Source organism: Hippopotamus amphibius, chromosome 4 (genome assembly GCF_030028045.1).
Source record: "Hippopotamus amphibius kiboko isolate mHipAmp2 chromosome 4, mHipAmp2.hap2, whole genome shotgun sequence".
NCBI lineage: Eukaryota > Metazoa > Chordata > Mammalia > Artiodactyla > Hippopotamidae > Hippopotamus > Hippopotamus amphibius.
Window position 1 is genome coordinate 44,962,549 of NC_080189.1, and position 22,905 is coordinate 44,985,453.

General features: G+C 36.8%; 1 protein-coding gene across 10 annotated transcripts in view; it reads right to left on the reverse strand.

The window, feature by feature from the left end:
• BBS9 (Bardet-Biedl syndrome 9) overlaps window positions 1-22,905 on the reverse strand; it is a 452,928-nt gene that overhangs the window by 216,512 nt on the left and 213,511 nt on the right. For all 10 annotated transcript variants that reach the window (XM_057732077.1, XM_057732081.1, XM_057732080.1 and 7 more), the window contains one exon: window positions 6,112-6,207. In XM_057732077.1, the coding sequence (XP_057588060.1) occupies window positions 6,112-6,207 (96 nt within the window). The remainder of the gene's footprint in view (window positions 1-6,111; window positions 6,208-22,905) is intronic.

The window sequence follows — 22,905 nt, forward strand, 5'->3', positions numbered from 1 at the left end:
AATATATTTAACTAAGCAGGGCACAAAAATGCATAACGTCAGTCTCTATTCATGTCAGAACATCTGAAGTTCATCAATATAAATAATGTTTGTATTCACATCATAAACAAAGCATCAATATAATTTATGCTCTTTGGAAATTTTAAAATGTGAGATGGAAAAGCAGATGAGTGCTTTTTAAACCAAAAGTTGGAAGAAATAATATAAACAATTTCAGTAGATATTAGTATAATATTCTAAATATACAATCTCTTCAATATTAGTAGAAACTATGGATGGTTTCTCTAAATTTACTTTTCAAAAGGCTTTTTCCAAGCAGATTTATATAATATTCCTATTGTCCCTTGATAATACTGCTAAGATATTCTAAGATAAATATTAATAGTAATATTATATTGATGAATCACTGTACATGTTAAAGCACTCACAGTGGCATGAGGTGGGTGTCAGGTGATTTTAGATTTGATCATGACATTTGTCCCTAAATTTTTTGGCTTTTATTAAAGGACTATCACAGAGTCCCTATTCTATGAAACTCCAAGCACAGAAGAAAATTTACTGATCTCTAAAAATCTCACACTTTATCAAGCACCTGAAGATAACTTTTCCTCTTTCTGGAATGCCTTCCACCTAATAATCTATTCATTCCTCAAGATCCTTCACAAATAAAATCGCTCTTTTTTAAATTTATTCATTTATTTATTTATTTATTGGGAGCATCAGGTCTTAGTTGAGGCACACAGGATCTTCGTTGAGGCATGTGGGATTTTTTTGTTGCAGCGCTCGGGCTTCTCTCTAGTTGTGGTGTGCGGGTTTTTGCTTCCCTAGTTGTGGTGCGCACGCTCCAGGGCACATGGGCTCTGCAGTTATGGCACACAGGTTCCAGAGCGTGTGGGCTCTGTAGTTTGCGGCATGCAGTCTCTCTAGCTGAGGTGCATGAGCTCAGTAGCTGTGGCACCCGGGCTTAGTTGCCCCGTGGCATGTGGGATCTTAGTTCCCTGACCAGGGATCTAACCCAAGTCCCCTGCATTGGAAGGCAGGTTCTTTACCACTGGACCACCAGGGAAGTCACCAAATAAAATCTCTTACGGAACCTCATTCCTTTAAACTCCAATAGCAGCTAAAGTGTGCTTCTGTAAGCACATCAAGCATTCTATTACCAGTTCACTACCTGTTTGTCTCTTCCACTAGTCCAGAAGCTCCACAGCAGCCACGACAGTCTTTATATCTAATATGTCTACTGAATGAAAAGTGAACAAAGGCGCCTGGTCTACCCAGATGAAGTGGAGCAAGACTCTCACTTTCCTTGTTCTGAAGATATTTTGTTTAACACAGTTCAAGATCACATATGCTTTCTTTTGACAGATGCAAAAAGAAAGACTTTTTCAAGGCCCAACTTTTATTCACATACATGACTACAATTCTTTCACTATACCTGAAAGCAAAATAATCAAAATGGATAAGCAAAGGACTTTTAAACTTGACCTTATTCAATTCAATCAGTCTTTCTAGCATGTTAAAATCTTTCAGGATATTGAAATGTTTAGTTTAGTTATCCTTTCCATATTCCAAAGGCCTGCCTGAGGCAACATAAATTTGCTGTTTGCAATTGCTTAGCCCTACTTGTGACACTGAGAAGATGTATTTATTCAGCACTCATTGATAATTACCAGTTTAGCAGGGTACGGAAGTCTAAGTTGAAAATCATTTCCCTCAGATCTTAGCAAAAAATTTTCCATTGTCCTCTAGCATCTAATAATTTTGACGAAAAGTTAAATGCCTTCTTGTTTCATGTTCCTTGAGTAGATTGTTTTTTCCTTTCTAATCTTTGAAGATGTCCTCCTGATCCTTAGTGACTTAAAATTTCACAATAATATGTCTGTATGTGTTTCTTTTTCTCATTCATTGTGCTAACATCAAATAGGCTCTTCCAATATCCACATCTGAGACATTTCATTTCCTAGAAATCCCTGTCTCCATTGGTTTTCTCTCCATCTTCACAACCCACTGCCCCAGTGTCACACCTTGTCTGATGAGCCTGTCATCACAATATGCAGTTTCTCTGAACTCTTGACATCAACACCTCATTCATTCTCTGACCACCACCTTTTGTTCTGATTCACTTTCTCTATAACTCATACTACTTAACTTTTTCAACCTTACTGAGACTTTGTGATCCACTGAACCCTTTAATTTCTCACCATGTATCAGTTTTCTCTACTCTTTATTTCTCTTAGATTAGATTTGGTAGTCCTTTATTACAATAATTCTCATAGAAATATTTTATCTGCACTTCTCTGTTTCAAAATCCCAGCCCTGACTTTAGTGGCTTGGATACTGATAAACAAATCGCTGCCAGGCAAAATCATCTCAGGATGACTGGCTTCACTTCAAAATTCAGGACTTCAGTCTTCAAATGGCCTTCAGGATCTCAAATGTCAACACTGCCTTATATTTCATGAGTTTGCTTTCTTATTCTCCAAAACACCAATGTCATTTTTTTTTTTTTCAAATTTAGACATCATCAAAGCTCCCCTATTTTTCTCTCCACAAATCTACAAAATCTCCCTGGACCTACATCCTGTCACAGTAAAGTCACAAAGGCCTGTGCTTCAATTCTCCTCAGCCTCCAGGCTCTGCATCGCACCCCTTCTCTCCCTCTAAAGGACGTCATTGCTTTGTGATCCCCTTTTCCTTCCTGATCATCGGCTTCTCCCACTAACTCAATCATTTCAACTGATATTCAAACATGTTCTAATACTGCTCATTTAAAAACAAAACCCACAACTCCTTCCAGCTACATTTTTCTTCTGAATTACTCAGCTTGGTTGTCCAATTCTTACTGAAAATGCTAGATACTAAAAACATGTAACACTAGACATTCTAAATTTATCCTTGGATTAAGCTGCAGCTTAGACTGCACTGCTTTGGGCTCATATGGAATTATATTTAGTAAATCGAGTTTCATCATTATTTTTAAAGCTCTACAAAATTTGTTACTCATAAAGTATAATTACATAGGTATAACAACTATAACTATAAAAATAAGCTATAGAGACATTATTGAAGAAGCTATCTTTGTGATATTCAGAAGAGAAATTTCATCCTGGACTCAGCATCAATAAAGCCTGTGTTTCTCCTAAACAACTGATTTGATTTGATCTTTTGAACAATCTGAAAATTGTAAATAAAATGTTTTCTTGTTATTTTTAGGCTGCTAGCATCTTTTGTACAATATACATTTTTGGGTATTAGTCTTACTCTTATCTTTATTAATTTCTTGCTCTTATTTTCTCTCTCTGTTCCTTCAACTGTTTGCTTTCTCCTTTCATATTTTGGAAATTTTTATATATATTTAAATCCTTTAAGAAACAAGTGGAACAAGGCAAGGTACAAATAGATACAGTAGCAAAAAAGATAAAAATAGATACATGAGAAAGAACAAGAAAAGGATAGAGACAAAAGGGGCAGGAAGGAAAAGGGAGAGAGAGGTGGTAGTGTTTGCTCTGTGAGGTAATAAATCACAATGTGGATCTGCATCTTCAAAAAGTGCAATGGCAGCAATACACACATATTTAGGCAACAGCATATTTCTTCCAAAATTCCACTGCACTGAATTGTCAAAATAATTGACTTCCATGTAGAAATATTTTATAATTCTGATTATAAAAATATTTGACTTCATAAAATATGACCTACTTGTTATTTTTAACAACTTTATAGAGGTATCATTGATATACAAAAAATGCACACATTTAATATATACAATTTGATGAATTTGGACATATCCATATACCTGTAAAACTATCACTACAATCAATGTAATATACATATCTATCACCTGTCATTATTTTCAGTTTAGGTCTGTGGAAATCATTTTCAGAAATTCCACTAGTGTAGAGTATTTTTCCTAAATATTTTTATCTTTAATGCTTTGGTTTTTTTCAGAATTCACATAATAAACTTTAATTACATTGAATCATTACTCTATTTTCTGAAATTAAAAACCTATTCAGCTCCCAGAGAATGTGACTGGATACCTTAGACAAGGAGCTGCATTTGCTTTCCTCTTGTCTGCTCTGGCTGATCTACACCAAACTGAACTAAAATTACCACATAGCACACTTCAAGACTGGTTGATTATCAAGCAGGTTTTAAAACCCACATAAAATACTATCCAAGATCTAAGGACAACTATGTATGACATATGTAGCATTTGACTGCTAGGGAAAAAATACTGGGTTCTTTCCATATATAGGGTTTTTCTGTCCATGCAGATTTCAAGACAAAAGATTATGTGCCTTTCATACAAAATAAAAATGTCAAACACAGATTGGATACAACTTTCGTCATTCCTTTCTTGGGTATGAATACTCTGATAGAGCAGTAGGGAGCACCAATATCTGCCTCAACTTCAGAAAACTGTACTTTCTTCATATCTATCTCCCTTCATCTCCAAGGACATTCCCTAGGTAGAATTCTGGGCATCACAGAAGCCGAAAACACCATCAGGGAGTAGTTGTAATGGCTACTCTTCAGGTTTCAGTTTACACAGTTCATTTGGTTCTTTATTTAAAAGGTCCTGTGCAACTCCATTATTTAGTCTGTCAGCCCACACTGTAGCTGTGTCAAGGCATTCATTGCCATGTGTTAAGATGAATGTTAATAAATCATTCATATACCTAGATATCTGGTGAAATGTAGATAATGATAAAGTAACCATGGGCAACCGCAATGTTCTGAGAGTTATTTCATCTAAAAAGAGTAAATATTATGCATTAGGACATAAATACCCCCATCTGCACAAAGAATAACTTCTTGCCTTTTTTAAATGGTCTCAATTGCAGATTCATCATGTAGCATCATCAACTGAAATCAAACAGATGTGTACAATTTCCCAAAGAAATGTTGGCAACGATTTTTTAGTATAACTGAAAAGAACAGTTTAACAAAGAGAAATGTACGAAAATGATTCCATCATCCAACTGAAGATTAAAACTAATCAAAATAAAATGGTGTCAGTGTAAAGAAGACAACAACCATGCTCACTCACAAAGACCACGAAAGGTACAGAATTCTCTCGTTTTTCTCAGAATTGTCTTTGATTTGTGTCTTATTCTCTAATTTTTAGTTGTTTCCAAGTCTATTTCACTAGTCAACAACCTACACACTTCAGAAGCTGTTATGATTTTAACCACAGAAACATCACTATATTTTCTAAAATAAGGATGTTTATATGTTCCTCCTGTTAACATCTTTATTTTTCAAAAAGAATATATCCTTATTTTGCTATATTTTCTAATTATAAAAGAAATAATCACCTAAAACTGCAAATGCATCCATAAGCTGTTATAGAAAAACCTGAATGAAATTTTTGGCCCACCCAATAGAAAACGAAATCCATTGTACAATGGCAGAGATTTTAAAATTGGAGTGTAGTCAGTCAGATTTCATACACACTCACACACACACACACACACACACACATTCATTTCCCCTAATAACTTTAGTGTATCTAAAATCTGTTAAACACTTCCTTTCTTAATATTTTAATTTATTTCCAAGAAGGTATATAAAACTCAGTGAGTTTAGTAGCTTCATCATCTACATACATCACAAGTCAGTTTTACATTGAACAGTTTCAACCATTATTCTCATATGAAGCAAGCAAATCAATAAAGAATATTTAAGTCTGAAATTCAAACTTGACTATACAATTACTTTTCATTCTACTGAGATTAATCTCAGCAAAAGTTATTCATTTTCACTTTCATCTTTGTAAATGTCCAAAAGGAAGATGAAAGAATATACATACATACAAAAAAAACCCCTCCAATTTCTAGTAATTTCTAAAACCTAGTTCATCATATACCTATCTCAAAAATATTTTTCAATTCTATAAATTCCTCTCTCAAATTCTCCTCATCCCCAAAACCAACGTTACAGTACGTACTATAATAAAACTGGATCCTATCTTCATAACAAATATAATGGCTCTTAGTTTTCAATATCTAACATCACCCTTGCAGAAACCCTTGATGTGGCAATGATCTATGATGCAGTATTCTTAATAGAAGTTTTCAAAGGCAATAATACCATGGCTTTACTTACGAGAAGTTTTGGAAGCAAGAAGAGTAACTTGGGAACCTCCTAAGAAGCGAAAACCCATCACATTCACCTGATCATCTTCTGACTGATTGGCAAAGCCTACAAGAAAAGAAAAAAAGTCACCTTACATAACCACAAGGTAAAACACTTAATGTTTAAAATAGGAAGCTTAGTTGACAATAAGTATTTCTTATGTCACTAGCCATGTTTAAAGTCCATGCGTGGACTATAATATATTAACTGATCTCTATACTTGCTTCCAGTTGCTGAAATTACTGCCTCGCAAGAACATGCTTGAAATCATTTAATTTTCTTTCTTCTACTAGTTCACTCTAGGTCTGAGTCAGGAAATGCACAAGATAAACCTAGAACACCTGTCACACCAGAAAGCAAGGAAACTATCAGTGACTAGCAGAGTTGTATGAAAAGGACATAAGAGCCAACTTAAAGAGAGTATCACTGGCCAGAGATGAAAATACTTGAGTATCCAAAAAGATAATAATTGCAATGAAGTAAAATACATCAAATACACTTAAAAGACATGTTTTCATATTGACACTAAAAGCAAAACAAAAAACCCCAAATGCTCATTATTGAAGGATCCTAGAGAATCATTATTTTAAAAATCAATAATAAAGACAAAGAACCAAGTATTTATCCTGATGATCCTACCGAACTGTACCATATAACCAATGGTAAATAAGGAAAACATTCTCTATGTGGAAATATTCCAGCTAAAAATTGTAGAAAGCTTGAAAGAATAGAATACCACCATTTTTCAACTTCCAATGAATTAATGGATCTTAATATTGACTATCAATACCTATTACAATCACAAAAAAAGAGACAAACAGATATTATGTACCCCTGCCGAAAGTATATATCACCATTCATGAAGTAGTATGACCAAAATAATCAATCCTGACTCTGTTAGCTCCAGGTGCAACTATCAATTTATAGGGAACAAGACAAAGAAAATATTAAACAAAGTCACAGGGATGCAATCAGCAAAATTCAGAGTATGAGAAACTCACAGGAAAAAACATTTGTACTCTTTAACAAATAAACTGCAAATTAAAAAGAGACTTGAAGGAGAAAAGCTACAGAAGAGGAGATATCAAAAAATTACAATATGTGAACCATATCTGACTCCTGACTCAAAAAGAAAAAAGAAAACAACAACCAATTAAAATTATAACACAGGAGACTTTCACTCAGGGCCCAGATGAAAAAAACTGGGCCAAATGTACCCTCCCACCTCAAACAACTAAAAAAATGGAATAAAATATATGACTCAATTTTTAGGACACTGGAAATTAGCAAACAAACAACAGCGATCTCTGACAAACAAGAAACAAAGTGAACCCTGTGTTTGCACCAGCTTACCACCTAGAGAAAATTACCAAGCCGCAGCACAGGGAAGGGGAGCACAGCAGCAACCCAGCAGTCTCCCCAAGTTGAAGAGATAGAGTGGGAATCTGGGAAGGTCAACGTGGCAAAGGTTCTCAAGGCAGAGAGAGGATAGAGCCACAGAGAAAGAACTCCAGAGATCTGCAGAGTCCCATTTGAGTTCTCAGCAGAACGCTAATCAATGAATGCCTATGAGGAAACTACAAGATGCTAAGGGGAAAACAGCCAAAAAGATTACAGGAAATAATCCACAGCTCGAGAGAAAAAGATGGCGGCGAGGTAGAGAGACGTGGAGTGCATCCCTCTCCACAGATGCATTGGGAATGCACGGAAGGACGCAGTCATTCCCACAGAGAACCAGCTGAACACCAGCAGACGGCCTCGGACACCAGAAAGGACTGCGGGGAACCTGACATAGCCGGTAGGGAGGCATCTACGAGGGCTCAAAGAGGGTGAAGCGGCGGAGCTGTGGCAGACGGGAGGGAGTGACAAACATACGGAGGGTCCGCAGCGCAGCTCAGCGTTCCCGGACCGAGACATCGATTCGCGGCTGAACGGAGGGTCCAGGAGCGGGAGCGTGGGAACCGGAGAGCTGGTTCAGGGGGAGAAACGTTGTTGCCGGTAGGGTGACGGACCGAGAGGACAGGAGGGAGGAGGTCCGCGGAGAGGAGTGCCGGTCCCTGAGAGCTGCCCGGCCATGATGGCGGCTGGAGGCTGCAGGCTCCCGGGCGGGGGGGAGGAGCCGCGCGCATAGCCTCTCCCTCTCTTTAGGTGCCTCTGCAACAGGCAGTGGAGAGACGCCCTGCGGGGCCACCTAAGGCACTCAGGGATAACAAGCACCCTCAGGCGCTCGGGCGGGGCTAGATTAAAACTCCTTGCAACGCCAGCAGCAGGGAGGCTGCCGAGAGAAAAAAAAAAAAACAACAGCATCAATAAGAAAAAACCCCGAGACAGGCCCAACTCTAAGACTTTCTGTGTACGCCTGAGCCACCAGCGCCCTCTGCAACAGGCACCTCCAAGCCTGACTGAAGCAACAGTGCGCCACTGCTCACTCACTCCCAGGAGAAAGAGCCACTATTGCACCCTCTCCCTCCCCACACACCGAGGCTTACAGACGAACAATAAAGGAACCTCTGCTGGTCACAGAATAACGCAAAAAAAAAACCTAAGGCAAGGAGAAGGACACTTACAGCTGAGACGCTAAGGAAACAGAAATAGTAGTATCAATACCTATTGAACTGGTCCATTCGGGGATCAGTTCTGGATTTTTTTTTTTTTTTTCCTTTCTCTTTTTTTTTTTTTTTTTTGATTTATTAAATACGATCTTAGCCCTAAGGGATCTACAAGTTTTACAACATAATTTTTTAAGGATATTTTTTACTCTTTTTTTTTTTTTTTTTTTTTTTTTGCCTTTTTAAATACTTCTATATCTAGCTAAGTTTTTGGTAGTACGGACAAAATATCTTTCATACTTTCCTTTCATCCCTTTCTTTAATACACTTCTATTCCTTTCTTTCTCTTTGCATATTTCCAACCACATTACGCTCTTCTGTTCCCCTTTCTTCCAGCCATTTTAAGTGTATTTTATCTTAACATACTTATAAGCAACACTATCGGTATGCTCAGACTCCTTGCTCTATTCTCCAGATGATGCACTGCCTTGGTATTAATATTAGGCTTTTGTCTTTATCTTAGTTCTTAGTACAGTTGTCTAATTACATTCTGAGAATCTCCATTCTCTCTGGTGGTACTCCAGCTCATTTCTATATTTGATCCTAGCTTACAAAATCTCCCTGGATTGATGTTTGTATGTGTAGGGTGTTATTTGTTGTTTGTTTGCTTTTGCTTTTGTCTCTGATTTGTTCTGTTTCAGTTGTCAATTTCTGCTGGGTTTCTCTCTGAATATCTGATAGCACACTGGGGTTCTGTCAGGTCTTTCTAGAGCCTTATGTCCTAATGGATTCAGTAATTGTGTGTCTTATACATGTATGTGTTTCCTAGACTTAATATTCGTGTAATCCAATACTTGGACATTAGTCTGAGGCTTGGACAGTCTTCTATAAACACCTCTATCACCAGGACAAGCAACCCCAAAAGTTTGGACAACCATGAGGAAACAAAGAAATACCATGCAGGCAAAGGAGCAGGAAAAAAACCCACAAGACCAAATAAATGAGGAGGAAATAGGAAAAATGCCTGAAAAAGAATTTAGAGTAATGATAGTAAAAATGATACAAAATCTCAATAACAAAATAGAGAAAGTACAAGAAACACTTCATAAGAACTCAGAAAAACAAACAGCAATGGATAACAAAATAACGGAAATTAAAAATACTCTAGATGCTATAACCAGCAGAATGACTGAGGCAGAAGAACGAATAAGTGAGTTGGAAGATAGAATGGGAGAAATAAACGCCACAGAGCAGGAAAAAGATAAAAAAATTAAAAGACTAGAAGACAGCCTCAGAGACCTCAGTGATAACCTTAAACGTACCAACATTCGAATTATACGCATCCCAGAAGAAGAAGAAAACAAGAAAGGGTCTGAGAAAATATTTGAAGAGGTTCTAGTGGAAAACTTCCCCAACATGGGAAAGGAAATAATGAACCAAGTCCAAGAAGCACAGAGAGTCCCATACAGAATAAACCCAAGGAAAAATACACCAAGACACATATTAATCAAACTAACGACAATTCAACACAAAGAAAAAATATTAAAAGCAGCAAGAGAAAAGCAACAAACAACATATAAGGGAAAACCCATCAGGATAACAGCTGACCTTTCTACAGAAACTCTGCAGGCCAGAAGGGAATGGCAGGATATACTGAAAGTCCTCAAAGAGAGAAACCTACAGCCAAGAATACTCTACCCAGCAAGAATCTCATTCAGATTTGAGGGAGAAATCAAAAGCTTTCCAGACAAGCAAAAGTTAAGAGAATTCAGCACCACCAAACCAGCCTTACAACAAGTGCTAAAGGAACTTCTCTAAGTAGGAAACACAAGAAAAGGAAAACACCTACAAATACAAACCCAAAACAATTAAGAAAATGGTAATTGGAACACACATGTCAATAATCACTTTACATGTAAATGGATTAAATGCTCCCACCAAAAGACACAGACTGGCTGAATGGATACAAAAACAAGACCCTTCTATATGCTGCCTACAAGAAACCCACTTCAGACCAAGGGATACATATAGACTGAAAGTGAAGGGATGGAAAAAGATATTCCATGCAAATGGAAGGCAAAAGAAAGCTGGAGTAGCAATACTCATATCAGACAAATTAGACTTGAAAGTAAAGACTATTAAAAGAGACAAGGAAGGGCACTACATAATGATCAAGGGATCCATCCAAGAAGAACATATCACAATGGTAAATATCTATGCCCCCAATATAGGAGCACCTCAATACATAAGGCAAATGCTAACAGCTATAAAAGGGGACATCGACAGTAACACAAATATAGTGGGAGACTTGAACACCCCACTTACATCAATGGACAGATCATCCAAACAGAAAATAAATAAAGACACACAAGCTTTAAATGACACATTAGACCATCTCGACTTAATTGATATTTATAGGACATTCCATCCAAAAACAACAGACTACACTTTCTTCTCAAGTGCACACGGAACATTTTCCAGGATAGATCACATCTTGGGTCACAAATCAAACCTCGGCAAATTCAAGAAAATTGAAATCATATCAAGCATCTTCTCAGACCACAACGCCATGAGACTAGATATCAATTACAGGAAAAAAACTGCAAAAAATACAAACACATGGAGGCTAAACAATTCACTATTAAACAACCAAGGAATCACTAAAGAAATCAAAGAGGAAATCAAAAAGTATCTAGAAACAAATGACAACGAAAACACAACAACCCAAAACCTATGGGACGCAGCAAAAGCAGTTCTAAGAGGGAAGTTTATAGCAATACAGTCCTACCTTAAGAAACAAGAAAATGATCGAATAAACAACCTAACCTTACACCTCAAACAATTAGAGAAAGAAGAACAAAGAAACCCCAAAGTGAGCAGAAGGAAAGAAATCGTAAAGATCAGAGCAGAAATAAATGAAAAAGAAAGGAAAGAAACCATAAGAAAAATAAATAAAACTAAAAGCTGGTTCTTTGAGAAGATTAACAAAATTGATAAACCATTAGCCAGACTCCTCAAGAAAAAAAGGGAGAAGATGCAAATCAACAGAATTAGAAATGAAAAAGGAGAAGTCACAACGGACACCTCAGAAATACAAAACATCATGAGAGACTACTACAAGCAACTATATGCCAATCAATTGGATAACCTGGAAGAAATGGATACATTCTTAGAAAAATACAATCTTCCAAGACTGAACCAGGAAGAAATAGAAACCATGAACAGACCAATCACAAGTACAGAAATTGAGGCAGTGATTAAAAATCTCCCAACACACAAAAGCCCAGGACCAGATGGATTCACAGGCGAATTCTATCAAACATTTCGAGAAGAGTTAACACCTATCCTTCTCAAACTCTTCCAAAATATTGCAGAAGGCGGAGCACTCCCAAACTCATTCTATGAGGCTACCATCACCCTGATACCAAAACCAGGCAAAGATGTCACAAAAAAAGAAAACTACAGACCAATATCACTGATGAATATAGATGCAAAAATCCTCAACAAAATACTAGCTAACAGACTGCAACAGCACATTAAAAAAATCACACACCACGATCAAGTGGGGTTTATCCCTGGGATGCAAGGATTCTTCAATATACGCAAATCAATCAACGTGATACATCATATCAACAACTTGAAGGATAAAAACCATATGATCATTTCAATAGATGCAGAAAAAGCTTTTGACAAAGTTCAACATCCATTTATGATAAAAGCTCTCCAGAAAATGGGCATAGAAGGAAATTACCTCAACATCATAAAAGCCATATATGACAAACCAAAAGCCAACATTGTTCTCAATGGAGAAAAACTGGAAGAATTCCCTCTAAGAACAGGAACAAGACAAGGGTGTCCACTCTCACCACTGTTATTCAACATAGTTTTGGAAGTATTAGCCACAGCAATCAGAGAAGAAAAAGAAATTAAAGGAATCCAAATTGGAAAAGAAGAAGTAAAATTATCACTCTTTGCAGATGACATGATACTATATATAGAAAACCCTAAAGACTCTACCAGAAAACTGCTAGCACTCATTGATGAGTTTAGTAAAGTAGCAGGATACAAAATTAATGCACAGAAATCTCTTGCATTCCTATACACTAACAACGGAAGAGCAGAAAGAGAAATTAAGGAAACTCTCCCATTCACCATTGCAACAAAAAGAATAAAATACCTAGGAATAAAGCTGCCTAAGGAGGCAAAAGATCTGTATGCAGAAAACTTTAAGACATTGATGAAAGAAATCAAAGATGACATAAACAGATGGAGGGATATACCATGTTCCTGGATTGGAAGAATCAACATCGTGAAAATGACTGTACTACCCAAAGCAATTTACAGATTTAATGCAATCCCGATCAGATTACCAATGGCATTTTTCACAGAACTAGAGCAAGAAATCTTACGATTTGTATGGAAACGCAAAAGACCCCGAATAGCCAAAGCAATCTTGAGAAGGAAAAATGGAGTTGGTGGAATCAGGCTTCCTGACTTCAAACTATACTACAAGGCCATAGTGATCAAGACAGTATGGTACTGGCACAAAAATGGAAAGGAAGATCAATGGAACAGAATAAAGAACTCAGAAGTAAGCCCAAACACATATGGGCACCTTATCTTTGACAAAGGAGGCACGAGTATACAATGGAAAAAAGACAGCCTCTTCAATAAGTGGTGCTGGGAAAATTGGACAGCAACATGTCAAAGAATGAAATTAGAACACTTCTTAACACCATACACAAAAATAAACTCCAAATGGATTAAAGACCTACATATAAGGCCAGACACTATAAAACTCCTAGAGGAAAACATAGGCAGAACACTCTTTGACATACATCAAAGCAACATCCTTTTTGACCCACCTCCTAGAATCATGGAAATAAAATCAAGAATAAACGAATGGGACCTCATGAAACTTAAAAGCTTTTGCACAGCAAAAGAAACCATAAACAAGACTAAAAGGCAACCCTCAGAATGGGAAAAAATAATTGCCTATGAAACAACGGACAAAGGATTAACCTCCAAAATATACAAGCAGCTCATGCAGCTTCATACCAAAAAAGCAAATAACCCAATCCACAAATGGGCAGAAGACCTAAATAGACATTTCTCCAAAGAAGACATACAGATGGCCAACAAACACATGAAAAGATGCTCAACATCACTCATCATCAGAGAAATGCAAGTCAAAGCCACAATGAGGTATCACCTCACACCAATCAGAATGGCCATCATCACAAAGTCTGGAAACAACAAATGTTGGAGAGGGTGTGGAGAAAAGGGAACTCTCCTGCACTGTTGGTGGGACTGTAAGTTGGTACAGCCACTATGGAAAACAATTTGGAGGTTCCTTAAAAAACTACAAATAGAACTACCATATGATCCAGTAATCCCACTCCTGGGCATATACCCAAAGAAAACCATAATCCCAAAAGAAACTTGTACCATCATGTTTATTGCAGCACTCTTTACAATAGCCAGGACATGGAAGCAACCTAAATGCCCATCAACAAATGAATGGATACAGAAGATGTGGCATATATATACAATGGAATATTACTCAGCTCTAAAAAGGGATGAGATGGAGCTATATGTAATGAGGTGGATAGAACTACAATCTGTCATACAGAGTGAAGTAAGTCAGAAAGAGAAAGACAAATATTGTATGCTAACTCACATATACAGAATCTAAAAATGGTACTGATGAACTCAGTGACAAGAACAGGGAAGCAGATACAGGGAATGGACTGGAGAACAATTCACTCTTAAACAACCAAGGAATCACTACAGAAATCAAAGAGGAAATCAAAAAGTATCTAGAAACAAATGACAACGAAAACACAACAACCCAAAACCTATGGGACGCAGCAAAAGCAGTTCTAAGAGGGAAGTTTATAGCAATACAGTCCTACCTTAAGAAACAAGAAAATGATCGAATAAACAACCTAAACTTACACCTCAAACAATTAGAGAAAGAAGAACAAAGAAACCCCAAAGTGAGCAGAAGGAAAGAAATCATAAAGATCAGAGCAGAAATAAATGAAAAAGAAAGGAAAGAAACCATAAGAAAAATAAATAAAACTAAAAGTTGGTTCTTTGAGAAGATTAACAAAATTGATAAACCATTAGCCAGACTCCTCAAGAAAAAAAGGGAGAAGATGCAAATCAACAGAATTAGAAATGAAAAAGGAGAAGTCACAACGGACACCTCAGAAATACAAAACATCATGAGAGACTACTACAAGCAACTATATGCCAATCAATTGGATAACCTGGAAGAAATGGATACATTCTTAGAAAAATACAATCTTCCAAGACTGAACCAGGAAGAAATAGAAACCATGAACAGACCAATCACAAGTACAGAAATTGAGGCAGTGATTAAAAATCTCCCAACACACAAAAGCCCAGGACCAGATGTATTCACGGGCGAATTCTATCAAACATTTCGAGAAGAGTTAACACCTATCCTTCTCAAACTCTTCCAAAATATTGCAGAAGGCGGAGCACTCCCAAACTCATTCTACGAGGCTACCATCACCCTGATACCAAAACCAGGCAAAGATGTCACAAAAAAAGAAAACTACAGACCAATATCACTGATGAATATAGATGCAAAAATCCTCAACAAAATACTAGCTAACAGACTCCAACAGCACATTAAAAAAATCATACACCACAATCAAGTGGGGTTTATCCCTGGGATGCAAGGATTCTTCAATATACGCAAATCAATCAACGTGATACATCATATCAACAAATTGAAGGATAAAAACCATATGATCATTTCAATAGATGCAGAAAAAGCTTTTGACAAAGTTCAACATCCATTTATGATAAAAGCTCTCCAGAAAATGGGCATAGAAGGAAATTACCTCAACATCATAAAAGCCATATATGACAAACCAAAAGCCAACATTGTTCTCAATGGAGAAAAACTGGAAGAATTCCCTCTAAGAACAGGAACAAGACAAGGGTGTCCACTCTCACCACTGTTATTCAACATAGTTTTGGAAGTGTTAGCCACAGCAATCAGAGAAGAAAAAGAAATTAAAGGAATCCAAATTGGAAAAGAAGAAGTAAAATTATCACTCTTTGCAGATGACATGATACTATATATAGAAAACCCTAAAGACTCTACCAGAAAACTGCTAGCACTCATTGATGAGTTTAGTAAAGTAGCAGGATACAAAATTAATGCACAGAAATCTCTTGCATTCCTATACACTAACAACGGAAGAGCAGAAAGAGAAATTAAGGAAACTCTCCCATTCACCATTGCAACAAAAAGAATAAAATACCTAGGAATAAAGCTGCCTAAGGAGGCAAAAGATCTGTATGCAGAAAACTTTAAGACATTGATGAAAGAAATCAAAGATGACATAAACAGATGGAGGGACATACCATGTTCCTGGATTGGAAGAATCAACATCGTGAAAATGACTGTACTACCCAAAGCAATTTACAGATTTAATGCAATCCCGATCAGATTACCAATGGCATTTTTCACAGAACTAGAGCAAGAAATCTTACGATTTGTATGGAAACACAAAAGACCCCGAATAGCCAAAGCAATCTTGAGAAGGAAAAATGGAGTTGGTGGAATCAGGCTTCCTGACTTCAAACTATACTACAAGGCCATAGTGATCAAGACAGTATGGTACTGGCACAAAAATAGAAAGGAAGATCAATGGAACAGAATAGAGAACTCAGAAGTAAGCCCAAACACATATGGGCACCTTATCTTTGACAAAGGAGGCACGAGTATACAATGGAAAAAAGACAGCCTCTTCAATAAGTGGTGCTGGGAAAATTGGACAGCAACATGTCAAAGAATGAAATTAGAACACTTCTTAACACCATACACAAAAATAAACTCCAAATGGATTAAAGACCTACATGTAAGGCCAGACACTATAAAACTCCTAGAGGAAAACATAGGCAGAACACTCTTTGACATACATCAAAGCAACATCCTTTTTGACCCACCTCCTAGAATCATGGAAATAAAATCAAGAATAAACGAATGGGACCTCATGAAACTTAAAAGCTTTTGCACAGCAAAAGAAACCATAAACAAGACTAAAAGGCAACCCTCAGAATGGGAAAAAATAATTGCCTATGAAACAACGGACAAAGGATTAACCTCCAAAATATACAAGCAGCTCATGCAGCTTCATACCAAAAAAGCAAATAACCCAATCCACAAATGGGCAGAAGACCTAAATAGACATTTCTCCAAAGAAGACATACAGATGGCCAACAAACACATGAAAAGATGCTCAACATCACTCATCATCAGAGAAATGCAAGTCAAAGCCACAATGAGGTATCACCTCACACCAATCAGAATGGCCATCATCACAAAGTCTGGAAACAACAAATGTTGGAGAGGGTGTGGAGAAAAGGGAACTCTCCTGCACTGTTGGTGGGACTGTAAATTGGTACAGCCACTATGGAAAACAATTTGGAGGTTCCTTAAAAAACTACAAATAGAACTACCATATGATCCAGTAATCCCACTCCTGGGCATATACCCAAAGAAAACCATAATCCCAAAAGAAACTTGTACCATCATGTTTATTGCAGCACTATTTACAATAGCCAGGACATGGAAGCAACCTAAATGCCCATCAACAAATGAATGGATACAGAAGATGTGGCATATATATACAATGGAATATTACTCAGCTATAAAAAGGGATGAGATGGAGCTATATGTAATGAGGTGGATAGAACTACAATCTGTCATACAGAGTGAAGTAAGTCAGAAAGAGAAAGACAAATATTGTATGCTAACTCACATATACGGAATCTAAAAATGGTACTGATGAACTCAGTGACAAGAACAGGGAAGCAGATACAGAGAATGGACTGGAGAACTTGAGGTATGGGAGGGGGCGGGGGGTGAAGGGGAAACTGAGAAGAAGCGAGAGAGTAGCACAGACATATATATACTACCAACTGTAAAATAGTCAGTGGGAAGTTGTTGTATAACAAAGGGAGTCCAACTCGAGGATGGAAGATGCCTTAGAGGACTGGGGCAGGGAGGGTGGGGGGGAATCGAGGGGGGGGGCGTCAAGGAAGGGAGGGAATATGAGGATATGTGTATAAAAACAGTTGATTGAACCTGGTGTACCCCCAAAAAAATAAAATAAAAAAAAAAAAAAAAAAAATCCACAAGCTCAGACAGGGCAAGGGATAATCCTTATTCTCACCAGCCAGGATATAAACCATCACAATTCACTAGGTATGAAGGAAGAACACATAGAAAAGTTTGGTATCAGTAGCAGGTAAAGTTTGCCCTAGAATAAATGTCGCTCCCACCCCACCTAACACAGTTTCAAAACAACACTAAAAAGGATCACACTTTTTCAAGTAACTTAAATGTGTCCCAGGAAAAAAAAACTCAAGAATATTTATGGGAGAACTAAAATACTCCACACACAACTAGATAAAATTCAGAAGTTGTCCTTCAGTCAAAAATTATAGGACATACAAGAATAAAGAAATTACAATCCATTAACAAGGAGAAAAATCAATCAAAACTAACTCAGAAATTACACAGATAACAGAAATAGTAGACAAAGGCATTAAAACAGTTATTATATTATTATAAATGTTCAAAGGAGTCATATTAAAGAGAGACATGGAAGATTTTTTTAAAAAGAGAGAGACCCAAATCAGACCTTGAGAGATGACAACTACAATGTCTGAGATAAAAAAATACACTGAGTGGGATTACGAACACATTACACAATGCAGAAGGAAATAATCTGAATGTACAGCAGTAGAAACTACCCAAAATAAAGCACAAAGAGAAAAAAGATTAAAAAAACAAAAACAACATCATTGAGCTCTGGGACAGCCTCAAGTGAGAAATATACATATAATAGGAGTCCTTAAAATAAAGAAGAAAAAAGGAGTGGAGACAGAAAAAATATTTGAAAAAATAATGGCCAAAATATTTGCAAATTGGATAAAAATTATAACACATACCTCAACATATCTTAACAAACACCAAGGACAAGAAAAATAAAAATACAACAAAATGAAAAAAACTATACCAAGGTACACTGAAAATGAATTGCTTAAAAAAAAACCTTAAAAGCAGCCAGAGGAAAAAGACATACTACATATAGAGGTACAGCTTACGTCTTCCCAATGTGACGCCAGAAAACAGTGGAGCAATATCTTCATAATACTGAAAGAAAAGCACTGCTAATCTACAGTCTTTACCTAGTGAAAATAACTTTCAAAAAATGGTGAAAAAATACATTTTCAGACATACAAAAGCTGAAAGAATTTATCATCAGTATACCAGCACTAAAAAAAATGTTAAAGAAGTACTTCAAGAAAAAGGAAAATGATACCAGATGGAAATCTGCTTCTATACAGGAATGAAGAGCAGTGGAAAAGGTAACTCCATGAGTAAATATATAAGATTATTGTCTTAATTATTAACATCTCTTAAAAAGATAACAACTGTGTAAGTATAATTGAATCACTTTGCTGTACACCTGAAACTAACAGAACACTGTTAATCAACTATACTCCAAAATAAAATAAAAAATAATTTTTAATAAGATAATCACTGTTTAAAGCAAAATTCATGACAATGTATTGCAAGGTTTATAATATTTGTAGATATAAAATATAAGACAACAGTAGCACAAAGGCTGGGAGGGGAGAAATGTAAGTATACTATCATATGATTCTTATAGTATATTTGAGACATTATACTATCACCTAAGATAAACTGTGATAAGTTAAAGATGTATACTGTATCATGTATTTGTGCATTTTTGACAAGGAAACATTGCTCCTTAAGGGGCAAAAACCAATTCATGGGGTTCAGAAAAATCTTACTCATTTTTATCTAAAAAAACAAATGTTCATATACAATATGAACAGATATACAGGATATCTGTGGTACTAAAAACATGTGGAGGGACTAATTAAGAAAAAGATTTAATATATGCAAATCAATTAATGTGATACATAATATTAACAAATTGAAAGATAAAAACCAATGATAATCTCAATAGATGCAAAAAAAGCTTTTGACAAAATTCAACATCCATTTATGATAAAAACTCTCCAGAATGTGGACAGAGAAGGAAATTACCTCAACATAGTAAAAGCCATATATGACAAACCAGCACCCAACATCATTCTAAATGGTGAAAAACTGAAAGCATTCCCTCTAAGAACAAGAACAAGACAACGGTGCCCACTCTCACCACTATTCAATATAGTTTTAGAAGTTTTAGCCACAGCAATCAGAGAAGAAAATGAAGTAAAAGGAATCCAAACTGGAAAAGAAGAGGTAAAATTGTCACCCTCTACAGATGACATGATATTATACATAGAAAATCCTAAAGATGTTACCAGAAAACTGCTAGCACTAACTGATGAATTTAGGGGGCTTTCCTGGTGGCACAGTGGTTGAGAATCTGCCTGCCAATGCAGGGGACATGGGTTCAATCCCTGGGCTGGGAAGATCCCACATGCCGCGGAGCAAATAAGCCCATGCATTACAACTACTGAGCCTTCACTCTAGAGCCCACAAGCCACAATAATTGAGCCTGTGTGCCACAATTACTGAAGCCTGAAAACCTACAGCCTGTGCTACATAACAAGAGAAGCCATTGCAATGAGAACCCCGCACACCACATCAAAGAGTAGCCCCTGCTTGCGACAACTAGAGAAAGCCTGTGTGCAGAAATGAAGACCCAATGCAGCCAATAAATAAGTAAATAAATAAATTTATTTTAAAAAGTAATCAATGAATTTAGTAAAGTAGCAGGATACAAAATTAATGCACAGAAATCTCTTGCATTCCTATACACTAACAATGAAAGATCAAAAAGAGAAATTAAGGAACCTCTCCCATTTACCACTGCAACAAAAAGAATAAAATACCTAGGAATAAACCTGCCTAAGGAGGCATAAGACCTGTATGCAGAAAACTATAAGACACTGGTGAAAGAAATCAAAGACGATACAAACAGATGGAGGGACGTACCGTATTCATGGATTGGAAGAATCAACATTGTGAAAATGACTATACTACCCAAAGCAATTTACAGATTCAATGCAATCCCTATGAAATTACCAATGGCATTTTTCACAGAACTAGAACAAGAAATTTTACGATTTGTATGGAAACACAAAACATCCCAAATAGCCAAGGCAATCTTGAGACGGAAAGATGCAGCTAGAGGAATCAGGCTCCCTGACTTCAAACTATACTACAAGTCCATAGTGATCAAGACAGTATGGTACCAGCACAAAAACAGAAATATAGATCAGTGGAACAGAATAGAGAGCCCAGAGATAAACCCATGCACATATGGGCACCTTATCTTTGACAAAGAAGGCAAGAATATACAATGGAGAAAAGACAGCCTCTTCAATAAGTGGTGCTGGGAAAATTGGACAGCTATATGTCAAAGAATGAAATTAGAACACTTCCTAACACCATACACAAAGATAAACTCAAAATGGATTAAAGACCTAAATGTAAGGCCAGATGCTATGAAACTCTTAGAGGAAAACATAGGCAGAACACTCTATGACATACATCAAAGCAAGATCCTTTTTGACCCACCTCCTAGAATAATGGAAATAAAATCAAGAATAAACAAATGGGACCTCATGAAACTTAAAAGCTTTTGCACAGCAAAAAGAAACCATAAACAAGACGAGAAAACAACCCTCAGAATGGGAGAAATCATTTGTCAATGAAGCAACTGACAAACAACTAACCTTCAAAATACACAAGCAGCTCATGCAGCTCAATATCAAAAAAGCAAATAACCCAATCCACAAATGGGCAGAAGACCTAAATGGACATTTCTCCAAAGAAGACGAACAGATGGCCAACAAATACATAAAAAGATGCTCAGCATCACTAATCATTAGAGAAATGCAAGTCAAAGCCACAATGAGGTATCACCTCACACCAATCAGAATGGTCATCATCAAAAAATCTAGAAACAATAAATGCTAGAGAGGGTGTGGAGAAAAGGGAACCTTCCTGCATGGTTGCTGGGAATGTTGGTACAGTGGTTGGTACAGCCACTATGGAAAATAGTATGGAGGTTCCTAAGAAACTAGAAATAGAACTACCATATGACCCAGAAATCCCACTCCTGGGCATATACCCTGAGAGAACCATAATCCCAAAAGAAACATGTACCACAATATTCATCACAGCACTATTTACAATAGCCAGGACATGGAAGCAACCTAAATGCCCATCAACAGATGAATGGATAAAGAAGATGTGGCACATATATACAATGGAATATTACTCAGGCATAAAAAGGAATGAAATGGAGCTATACGTAACAAGGTGGATAGACCTAGAGTCTGTCATACAGAGTGAAGTAAGCCAGAAAGAGAAAAACAAATACCATATGCTAACTCATATACATGGAATCTGAAAAAATGGTACTGATAAACCCAGTGACAGGGCAAAAATAAAGATGCAGATGTAGAGAACAGACTTGAGGACACAGGGTGGGGAGTGAAGGAGAAGCTGGGACGAAGTGAGAGAGTAGCACTGACATACATACACTACCAAATGTAAAATAGATAGTTAGTGGGAAGCTGCTGCATAACATAGGGAGATCAACTGATGATTGGTGATGACTTAGAGGGGTGGGATAGGGAGGGCAGGAAGGAGTCGTGGGAGGGAGGGAATATGGGGATATATGTATAAATACAGCTGATTAACTTTGTTGTACAACAAAAACTGGCGCAACAGTGTAAAGTAATTATACTCCAATAAAGAGCTTAAAAGAAAAAGAAAGAAAAGGATTCTAAAAAGTCTTTGGGGGGAGCAATAATAAAAGAAAGGTTGAGAAACATTGCCATAAACTTCAAAGAAGCAACTAAATTAACACTAGGTGATATAGTGAATAACACAACAAAGGAGACAAAATGAAATCATAAAATATACTCAATTCAAACCAATACAGGAAAAAATAAAAAAACAGAGGAGGCAAATAAAAAACAAAGAGCAAGATGGTAGATTTAAAACTGATCATATGAATAGTCACATTAAAAATGGTCTAGGGGACTTCCCTGGTGTTCCAGTGGATAAGACTTTGCCTTCCAATGCAGGGGGTGTGGGTTTGATCCTTGGTTAGGGAGCTAAGATCCCACATGCCTCAAGGCCAAAACATCAAAACATAAAACAGAA